The sequence below is a fragment of the Phalacrocorax carbo genome, chromosome 2 (genome assembly GCF_963921805.1).
Source record: "Phalacrocorax carbo chromosome 2, bPhaCar2.1, whole genome shotgun sequence".
NCBI classification, from domain to species: domain Eukaryota; kingdom Metazoa; phylum Chordata; class Aves; order Suliformes; family Phalacrocoracidae; genus Phalacrocorax; species Phalacrocorax carbo.
This window is the reverse complement of record NC_087514.1, coordinates 124037009-124047518: the sequence shown is the minus strand read 5'-3', so window position 1 is coordinate 124047518 and position 10510 is coordinate 124037009. Positions and strand designations below refer to the sequence as shown.

General features: G+C 46.3%; 1 protein-coding gene across 8 annotated transcripts in view; it reads left to right on the top strand.

Moving 5' to 3' along the window:
* Positions 1-267: 267 nt before the first annotated feature.
* RBMS3 (RNA binding motif single stranded interacting protein 3) overlaps positions 268-10510 on the top strand; it is a 724789-nt gene continuing 714546 nt past the window's right edge. For 2 of the 8 annotated variants that reach the window (XM_064444223.1, XM_064444221.1), the window contains exon 1: positions 616-1349. In XM_064444223.1, coding sequence (XP_064300293.1) covers positions 1170-1349 — 180 coding nt within the window. In that variant the 5' untranslated portion in view covers positions 616-1169. Of the gene's footprint in view, positions 400-615; positions 1350-10510 lie in introns of those variants that run through there. The other 6 variants (XM_064444226.1, XM_064444224.1, XM_064444222.1 and 3 more) reach the window with 5 other exon arrangements.

Here is a 10510-nt window from a genome sequence, read left to right as displayed (position 1 = left end):
ACGATGAATAAAATACTCGAGTGCACCCTGCCGTCATGTCCGATTGAGCGCCTTACACACGTTGGGGTTTTTTTTTTTTCCCTTTCTCTTCTCATATTTTTGTTGATAAAATCGGAGAGCCGGTGGCTGGTACTGATTTAGATTTCCAGCCTGGATTTGCTCTTGTTTTTCTCCTTACTCCAGTTCTCCTTGTGCAATGCTGCGTGGCGCTGGCAGCCTGAGAGAGAGGGAGCTCCAGTCACACACATACACTCAGACCACGGAGAGGAGATTAACATCAGGGAGCCCACATTTGCAATAGCGGGTGGTGCTGGGGAGGGGGGGAGGCCAGGGGAAAATAAAATAAAAGCAACAATCGGGTAAATGCTCGTCTCTTCTCACCACCAGCACCTTGCACAGGTCTGAAATCGCTTGTTTTGCTTTGCTGTATTGCGCTTGCCTGGGATGTGGAGAGGGGAGGGGGAGGGGAGGAAGGGGGAGGTTTAACTTTTACTTGACATTACCGGGTTATTGTCAGTTCCCCCGTGTTAAACCCCGGCGATTTCCCCTCGCACCCCCCCCACCCCCCGCCCCCTCCCTGGGCTCGGCTCCCTCCAGTTAACTTTGTTCAAAGGGCTGCGGCCAGAAGGGCTAGTCCGGGCCTGGGACATATATCGCGTAAAGTAAATAACCCCCACGATTAGACCGGGGCCGGGAGTTGATCTTCGTGGCGAGAGATCTGCTTAGTTAGCGTTTGCCGTTTCGGGGCGATTGAAGGCCATCGCACCAAGGACACGCGCGCACCCGCACACCCGCACCCACACCACCACCACCCCCCCGCACAGACACACACACCCACCCGCGCACGCACACACACACACACACACACACACACACCCGCTCACTCTTACACACGCTGGATACAAAAGTCTGGAGGATCTAGGGGAGTATCGCAGCCGCCGGATCGGTGCAGCAGCGGCGGCCAGAGCCATGCGTGTCACGGCCTCCTGAGGGGGGGGGAAAAAAAAGGAAGGAAGGAGGGGAAAACCGAAAAAAAAAAAAAAAAAAAAAAAAAAGAGAGAGAGAGAAAGAAGGGGAAAAAAAAAGAGCGAGGAGAGAAGGCGCAAGAAAGACGCGGGGTGGTGGAAAGTGTTTGCCTGCTTTTGTCTCGCAATACAGTGAACTGGAAGATGGAGATGGATGTTAAGGGAGTTTCTCCGTGCCCGGAGCCCATCCCCCCGGCGGCGGGGTCTGGCGGCTGCCCGCACCAGCGCCCGCACCACCGCGATGGGCAGCCCGCCGAGCCGGCCCCCGCCGCCGACAGCGGCCACCCGGACCGGAGGCACGGCGCCGAGAAAGAGGACAAAAAGGTAGGTCCGCTCCGCTCCGCCGCCGCCCGGCGCCGCCCGCCCGCCCGCCTGAGGGGCCGGCTGCCCGGGGCCGCGCTCGGCGGGGCGGGCGGGCGGAGGGGCGGCGGGCCCGCTCCCGCTCCCGCTCCCGTTCCGTTCCCGCTCCCGCCCGGCCGCGGCCGCGCCGCCCTTTGTCAGCGCGGCGGCGGGAGGCGGGGGGGGCCGGCGGCGGAGGTTGTCTGAGGACACGGGGGCGGCGGGGCGGGGAGGCGCGGGGCCGCCGGGGCCGGGGCCGGGGCCGGCTTCGCGGGGCCCGGGGCGGCGGGCATTGTTCCGCCCGCCCTGCGGGAGCCGCGCCGCGGGCGGCGGCCCAGGTGCCGCCGCGAAAGTTTACCTCACTTCGAGGGGCCGGTGCCGGCGGGGCCGCCGCTCCCCTCCCCTCGCCCCCCCTCGGTTTTCGGCCGGCGGCGAGGGGGGCGAGCGAGGCGGGGGCGGGGGGCCGGAGCCCGGCGGCCGGTCCCTCAGCCCTGCTGTGTCATTGCGGAGCGGGGACGGCTGGCAGCCGGCTGCCGAGCGAAAACCGGCGGGTGACGGAGTTGGGCGAGAAATGGGTCAGATCGCATCCCTCAGCGCGGATATGTCTGCCGCTGGAAGGAAGAATCGGAAAGTAGGGAGGATGGGATGGAGAGAGGTTGCCATTAAGATAATGTCAGCGGAGTGCATTGATCGGGGCTTTTGTCTGTGGGCACCGTCTTCGTTCCCATTCATGTCTCTCGGCACGGGTTCGCCAAACCGAAGCCGCCGAATTCTGCTGTGCCCGTAGGTCTGTAATAGGCAGAGGCTGACAAATGTGTAAGTTTCGTCGCCATACGGTGGTTGTTGCAAGGAGCGATCCCTGTGTGCCAGACCGTAAAACACATCCGTTTGTATTTTACTGAAATCCGAATAATTCTCTGAATGGACAGATAACCCCAAACCAGATCACGCTCCTAGCCTGAAACGAAGAAAAGAAACGTTGCCGTGCACTGGATTAGAGCTGTGTTTCTTCAACTAGTTTTACTATAGTTTGGTTTTGTTAGAGATGTGGAAGAGGACAGTAACACAATGAAGGAATGTAAACCGGCAACGCAATAAATTAATGCAACGGCTATGTCACACCATGTATTTGCCTGACTAGAGTTGTGATTATCGTGAGAAATACAAGGTGTTTTGAAAAAAATGGTATCCTCAGCTGAGGACCCCGAGCTTGTAGCATTTACCTCTGATACTTTTAGGTTTGTTACCGTTTGGTAAAATCTCTCCTATTGTGTTTTAATTAAAAGAGAGTGTCAGCGACTGCTCGTTTTAACAGGGCCTGTACAGCTTAATAAGGTGGCTACAAGGGCTTTGTTTTTAAAATGATAACTGGTGGTTTACGTCTTGCGGTAGAGGAACACAGAATTTCATCTCCCTTGAGTTTATGAATATTTCATTCTGTCGTGACTGCGTGTTGCTGTACGTAGCTAAATGATTTGTGTGTGTGTGTGATTGTTTCTAGGATCCCTTTCCTTGCATCCTGTTACTTACGGGAACTTAAAATGCGTTTACTTAAAAATAATTAAAATGTAGAGCCAAGGTTGCCATTTACACGAGTTGGTTGTGCCAGTGCCTTGAGCATTTAAAAACCCTGCCATCAGCAGAAATTCATGCTCAGGAGTTACTTTCTGATGTGCCATACAGTCTGTCTAATGTTTTACCAATCGTAGACGTGGGGAAGGCACGCAAGGTATGACTGAAGGTGAAAGAACACTGGAGAAGGCCTGATTCTCTGTGGTGTGGCTAATTAAAGCGCTTAGATAAGTCAGTATTACTGTTTTATTTTGTATTTGCCAGCATTTTCTGGACAAAGAAACAAAAGTGCTACCTTTTTTTTGTCCTAGTTGTAGCCGTGCTAAAGTACCGTGATATATTCCTTTTCTTTAATCCACTATCAGCTTTGCCAGGCTCGCCATTGCCAAGGTGGTTGCAGTCACTAGCTTGTATTTTTGGGAAGTGCTGTGATATTTCAAACCGCCCTAAATGTATGTATCTTTTCTGGATGCCGTCCCAGGACAACCAGTACTTATTAGTGCCCGAGTATTTCAGATATCTGCTAAAATAGTGGCACCAGAAGTGTGACGAGAAGGGGAAAACCCATTAAAGCGATAGTAAAATCCAGCACTATTGTGAAAAAAACCATTCCAACCGCAAAACAAAATCCAAGTATTGCTGAAAACATCATCTAAGAACTTTCTAAATGGATTGAAATAACAGTACCATTGTTTATTTGACCCTTTAAACAGAGGTCAGAGTCACACTGCTGCATCCTAGAAGTGTAAGCACTCTACGTGGAAATTGTAAAGGACGTTAGAACCTCATTTCCTGACACATGTATACTTACGAATATCTAAATATTTTACAACATCTCATGATCCCACTGTCAGCACTTGCTTTTTGGGATTATGCTTCAATTATAAAAAAATCTTCTATTTTATCGTTGAGCTCCATTTCCGTGGGAGGTAGAGAGTTTTGCTTCCATCTAAATGGAGCTGGGTGGAATCTGTGCTCTAATAAAGCTATTTTTTTGTCACTGCTTCCAAAAGGAACATTGCTGAATTAACCAAAGAAAGTATTTTCCTAGTTCTATGGAATTTCAGTAGAAGGTACTACTATAGTGTCAGTTATACGGATATTGGATTTTTTTTTCTGCTGTATGTTCATTTTTATTCGTCTTTGGACTTCAATAAAATTGTGAAAGATGTGCATAACTTGAAATATATCCCACTGTCCTCAGCTGGGATGCTGACATGCTGAAGAGTACACTTAAGTGCTCTGTTGGAGGAAGACCTAGGTTACCTCCCATATATCTTTTGTGTTGAAACCACCTCTGACAAATGTATGAGATGAGATATTATGAAGATCGACTATATAATTTAGTAAGTATACAGTGTTTGGTGCTTTACAGCATAGTTGCCATTTAGGTGGGAGAGAATTAAGCAGAAATAGTAGCAGATAAGATTTAGAAGACGGTTGGCTACATAAGGATACTGGGTTTTCTCTTAAAGCAGAACACATCAGAAAATATTTTTCAACACTCCTACAATGTTTTCTGCTATTTTAGTTAAAAGCATGTAGGTCTAATCCTATATACAGCAGCATGTTGACATTCTCCAGTACGGCAAAGTGGGTGACTGGGGGAGAGAACACCGTGCAATCCCGGCTGTTTATTCCTGGCTGGAGGTGCAGCTGAAGCCTGCGACAGGTGGTGTGGGTGGGCTGTCACACCGTCTTGCCACTCTGTGACTTGGTGCAAGGGGATGCAGGCCCATAAATTTTACTGAGGATTCTGAGGATTCTTTCCAGCTTGTATTGGAGTGATAGCATCTTTGCAAGGATCGGTGTAGGGAGCACTTTGAGAGATGAAGGCAACTCTGCGATTCCTGTGCAGATTGGTGACTATGGGTGACATTTGCCACAGAATCACTGAATGGTGGGGGCTGGAAGGGACCTCTGGAGATCATCTTGTCCAGCCCCCCTGCTTGAGCAGGCACACCTAGAGCAGGGAACCAGTCACAGCTGAGACTGACCAGATTTTTCCCTGGGGTGGTATCCTTATTCAGGACTTTCAAGCCCTTGGCTACAGCCGGCGCGTTACAGTGTTTCCATTTCCCAAAATGTCCTGTAGCCCCCAGGTCCTCCAAAAGTTGGTCCTAGGTACGGATTTGGTAACGTAACATTGCACACCTAAATAAGAGCATTTTATTTTTGTTTTCCACTGAGGAAAACCTCTGTATATCTGAGGTTTGCACAAATCATTTAGCACAGATGATTTACAAGCACACCCAGAGCTTTCACTCTATACCTTATGCTTTCACTTTATTCTTTATACATTCCAGATAGATACAACCCCCCTGTAAAATAGCTCCAAGGTGAGGAACCTTCTGTGTATTTACATGGAAATGAGCACACCAAGGTTACAGCAAAATCAAGCCTATCTGGGCTGGGTACCTTGTATTCCGGTTCAAAAACAATTTGCCCGTGTTTGACAGAAGAGTTCTGAAGTGTTTTGTGGGCTTAATTGTATGTCATTTCCCAGAATTCTTGCCTGTGATATCGCTGTGTGAGAGTGGTACCCAGGTGTGAGGGGAAAAGCTGAGTGCTTTGGGGAAAGGCACTTGGTATTACCTTGGGAATTCTGTTCTGCCGTACACATGATCTGATCTAACCATCAGTCTCTGAAAGCCTTCCGCTAGTGTATTTACAGGCCTACTGCTATCAACAATACGGTGGCTGTTCGCTCATCCTCCACAAGCGGTAGCTTAGGAAGAGTGGAAGACTCTCCAGGCGCACTTCTTCTTTAATAATTTCTCTTGTGTGTTTAGTTTTGTTTGGTTTGAAAAGCCCTATGTTACTATGTGTTTGCATTTAGAGAAGAGAAGGCCTAAGAAATGCAGTTTGTGCTTGAAGCAGATGGTGAGAAGTTTCTTTTTTGGGGGCGGACCACTCCAGCCTCAGGTCAGATGTGCTTATCTTACCTTAGGCAGTTCCACTGTGCTCAGGAGAGTAGTTGTCAACCACTGTCTTTTTTCTGGAGGTTTAGATGTTTTTTCAGACAACCCAAACCCAGCCCATTGAGCAACTTGAAGTTGAAATCCAAAAGCTGAAACTGAAATCAGTAGCGGGTAAGGGGAACAAGTCTGGAGTGTGTGGGACAAAGACAGTGGAGCTAGACAACGCTACTGGTTGCTGATGGTAGCAGCTTCTCCTAACAGTCATATAAAATGCAACACCTTGTATTAGCTGGAGTTTCCAAGTAGTGAAGGCTTTGTGCCAGGTGTATCATGGGCTGTGGTCCTGCCAAGATGTAATGCAGGCATGAATAGTCAAGGTCAGGCCACTGTCTGCCTGGATGGACAAATTCTTAGCCACCCGGAGATGGCAGAAAATTTTACTTGCGGCTGTTGCTATTCTGAGAGGTTGATGTCAGACAGAAAATCCGGTGTATCTTTAAAGTGCGGACAGAGCTGGATAATAATGGGTCTTTCTCTAACTCGTCGCTAAGAATGTTTCAGAAATCGTTCCTCAGCCCAGCGACATCAACTCTGTCTTTTTCAGGTCCACTTTTAAGCACCTATTCTTCATTCTTAAGCTGCTCCTTACCATGCCGTGGGCCATTGTGATACAGGTATTGATCGGCATAGTTGAGTGTTTTCCTGATGAAATGGTCTGAAAATAAAGCTTATTCTGTGCTAGCACCCTGTTCTTCCAGAGTTCTCAGAGCCTGGTGGCTGTCTGGGTGGTGAGTCTGTCCCAAAGCCACAGACCGGGGACATACTGAGTCCCTTATATTTGGGTCTTTGTCCTGCAGGCTCCTGGGTCCCATCTCCTGCATAGGCTCTAATTCACGGCAGCGTGGGGAGGCTCCCAGGCGCTTCTGCCTGGAACGGCTGCCCGGAGCCACAATGCCTGGCAGGTGCCTCTGGAAGGGAGGTTTCTGTCCTTTCTGTGGCTGCTGTGGACAGCAAAGCTATTTAACCATGCCATTAACCTGTTTCAGTGAGCAAGGCCCAGGGGCCATCTGCTTTGAGGAGAATTAAAAAAAAATCAGATTTAAAAAAAATCAAAAATAGTAAATTCACTGTGAACTGAGAGCCTTGCTTTGCAGGTAGGTCTGCTTCTGTATTTCCATGCATTTGATGTGCTCTGTCTCTCACTTCTCTTGCCTTCTAGTGAGAGAATCCTTAGATGAACCTAGGATTGTGCCTTTATCACAAAAATAAGCAGATGAGAGGAACAGAGAGAAAGTGTTAGTACCTCAACTGAAGGCAAGACTTTATTAGACATCACACTTATATTCATACTTTATTAGACATCAGAGAATCCATAAGGAGAAGAGATATTGGGAATCAGGCCTCATAATTTCCATAGCTCCAAAACCATTTTTTTGTGTCATATTCTGAGAATTCCTTTTACAGATATGGGAAAGAATCTTACCTTAGGTAGAGTAAATACACATTTAAAATGTACTTATTTTCAGGTGGCGTATTGAGAATCTGGAATGTGGAGAACGAGGTCTAGCACTGGTTTTATGTTAGAGTTAAAGCGTAAAGTTGGAGAGGGAGGAACTGACTTCCGCGCTTGCCTGTGTCTGTCCTAAAACAACACACATGATAGTGTGTACGAATGATTCTTTAAAATCTTGGACCCAATACTGAAACTTTCTGAAAGAAGAATATGCTATTTAAAATAGTAGTTCTCCCCTTACATAAATTTCATGAGAATTGTTTTGGCGAAGAGCGAATGGCCACTGAACTTTTTCAACCAACTGGTCAATAAGTGGATGAAGCTTGAAAAGCTGATCACGCTGTGGCTGGTTCCTGGGGTAAACATAGAAATATTCATCTCAATGCGGAGATTTCATGAAAAGTAAGTACTACTTGTAGTTATTACAGAGTGAAATGAAGTGCATATGTAGTTGATTAGGTAACAAATCCAGGGACATAAACAATGAACATCATGGGTGGGAGCTAAACAACACTCTTGAGTCATCGGAAACACAACCACAAATTTTGCATGCAGAAGACACAGAACTGGCTTTCTGGCTAAAGGCAAATACGTCTTGGCTGCAGAAGAGTTGCAAGGATTCCTGCTCGGAGGAAGATGCAGCACTGAAAAGGGCATTGTTATCTCCTCTTGAGCAGTTGGGACATTGCCTTGACTCAGATGTAGTGTATGTGTTCGTGCCTATGTGCTGAGACTGGAAAGCAGTCCTATTCAGGACTGCACATGACAGCTCGGAGCTTGGCCAGTGCATGGCATATCCTCCTCGCTAATGTGGAACTTGTTCTCAAAAGCCCGGTATTCACAGGAATTCCTGTCCAAGGGTAGAGTGCCAGCTTGTAACGAGTCTGAGGCTTCAGACAATGGATAATCAATGAAGCTAGAAAAGAACAATACCCATGTTGTTGCATGCTATTCCCAGTGTTTTGCTAGATGCTCGCAGTGTTTTTAGACCATCTCTATCTGTGGTAAAAGCTTACTGTGTCGTACTGCACCCCTATGGCACAGTAATTCTTACTATACTGAGGTTAAGGTTTACTTAATTGCGCGGAGCTAAGAGGGAAGTATAGTTACTGATGTGTGAAGCGGTTCAGTTTTTGTTTGGTTCCATATTTGGTTGTTCTGTGCCTGGCTGTAGCCATGCTGCTCACATAGTGGCTGGGATTATTTCCCAGCAGCTTGTTCTAGGTGGATTTCTGTACTGACTAGCTGCCAGTAGTAATTTTCCAGTAAGGGTATAAAAAGTTGCACAGTCCCAGTAGAGTTATTAGTTTCTAACAACTTGTCTCAGAAAATACCCAAATAGTAAAGAAAACGGGACTGCAGCTGTAAATAGGAAAAATGACAACAGGAGCAATGATAATTTCCATGAACGTAGTGCTCAGATGAGGTTCTAATGCAATGTTTAAACATGTAGGAGAAAAAACGACAGATCTGAAAGATATTAAAGATATTAAGTATTCTACAGTAGTTTCTTTCCTTCCTCACTCCTCATCCTTTCTCCGTGGCTCTGGAATTCTCCTCTGTCTATAATGAACACTTCTGTTTTGTTTCATTTCCCCACATTGCATTCTGAGCTATAAGGGGAAACCAGTGCATCTTAGCTGGGATAAAACAAGGCAAAATTTGGCTCATAGTATGGACAAGGACAGTCATGTATAAAATTTCTTAGACAGCCCTGATTTACTAGAAAAAGAGTAATTCTTCCATGCCTAATGGCTTCTGCCATGTGTTTAAATACAGCTGTTATTTTCATTATACATTCTATTAAGTGAAGACCAATCTTGTTATAGAAGCAGAATAGAAATAGTTTCCTTGACTGAAAAACAAGTGTTGGGTGAATAAAAATTACAGACTCAAGTCTCAGAGATTGGTTAATATACTTACTATTTCTGGGCTTCTGAGTTCATTCCACTGAACACCTTGGCCCGTAGTTTCAGAGTTTATTCTTTCTGAAAAGATATTCTACACAAGTTGTTCAAAGTGATAATGTGATCAACAACTGAAAATATTGCAGGGAGATGAAATGCGTATTTCCCCATTTAGTTCTAGACCACCTGCAAAGGATTGTTACCACCGACTAGAGGATGAAAATAAAATGATGTGGAACCTATGCCTGTTCCGTTTGCACAGGGGCCATGCTAATTGGTTCCAACAAGTGCCTCAAGCACCACTGACACCTCTTCTTTGCTATTAACTAATGATGGTTGTCTCGCTGAGGTTATGACTGAGTCTATACTCATTTCCAGGAGCCCATAGCAGAAAATCTCCTTTTGGATCCACACTAACATGCTCAAGATAAGTCTTTGTGGAAAGGGAGTTAAAGGGCTAGTATCTACCAAGGATAATTGTTGTAGCTGTTATATTTAGTAGTAATTTGATATTAGCTGTGGTATAAGAAATATGCATTGTGCTTTGCTGAGAATTCAAAAAGAGTACATTATTGCCTTGAGGTAGTTACCGTGTGAATCAGACATAAAGTGGGGAGGATAACTACAAGTCCTCACAGAGGGACAGGCAAGCATGTTATGTGGAGGTAGGATGTAAATAACTTCTATTCTTAAGGTGAATTGAGAGTGAAAGGGAGTGGCACGGAGGGCAGAGCAGGAGTCCTTGCTGGAAAGCTAATTGAAAACAGCAACTTTAGAGTAGGACTAGAAGGAAGGAGTTTCTAGGTTTAGTATTTTGAGACGAAAGAACTTTATGAAGTGTGTATTGGGTCCATGTGGAGTTAAGGAAGCACACAACAGAATCTCGCAGAGTTCACAATACGCCTATCTAGGCTTCGCAGACATTATACAGTGCCCTGGTTAGCCTTGTTAACTTTATTGAGTGTGCTTCGAGGACATGCAGACTTTCAAAGTATGTGAAAGCCACTTTTAATAATTAATTGGCTCGCTCTCTCCCACCTATTGCTTCATATCTAATAAAAGGCAACAGCGAGTCCTTGCCAAAGCCAACAGATAGAGTAATATTTCGGTTAGTTGGGTTTGAGATATGACAGGCTAGAAAGGATATCCCCAAAGATCTTAGAAGTGAAATAATCCCCATTTTTTGTCCTGTCTTATTCCTCCCATGACTCCCATATGATGTGCTCTTAGACT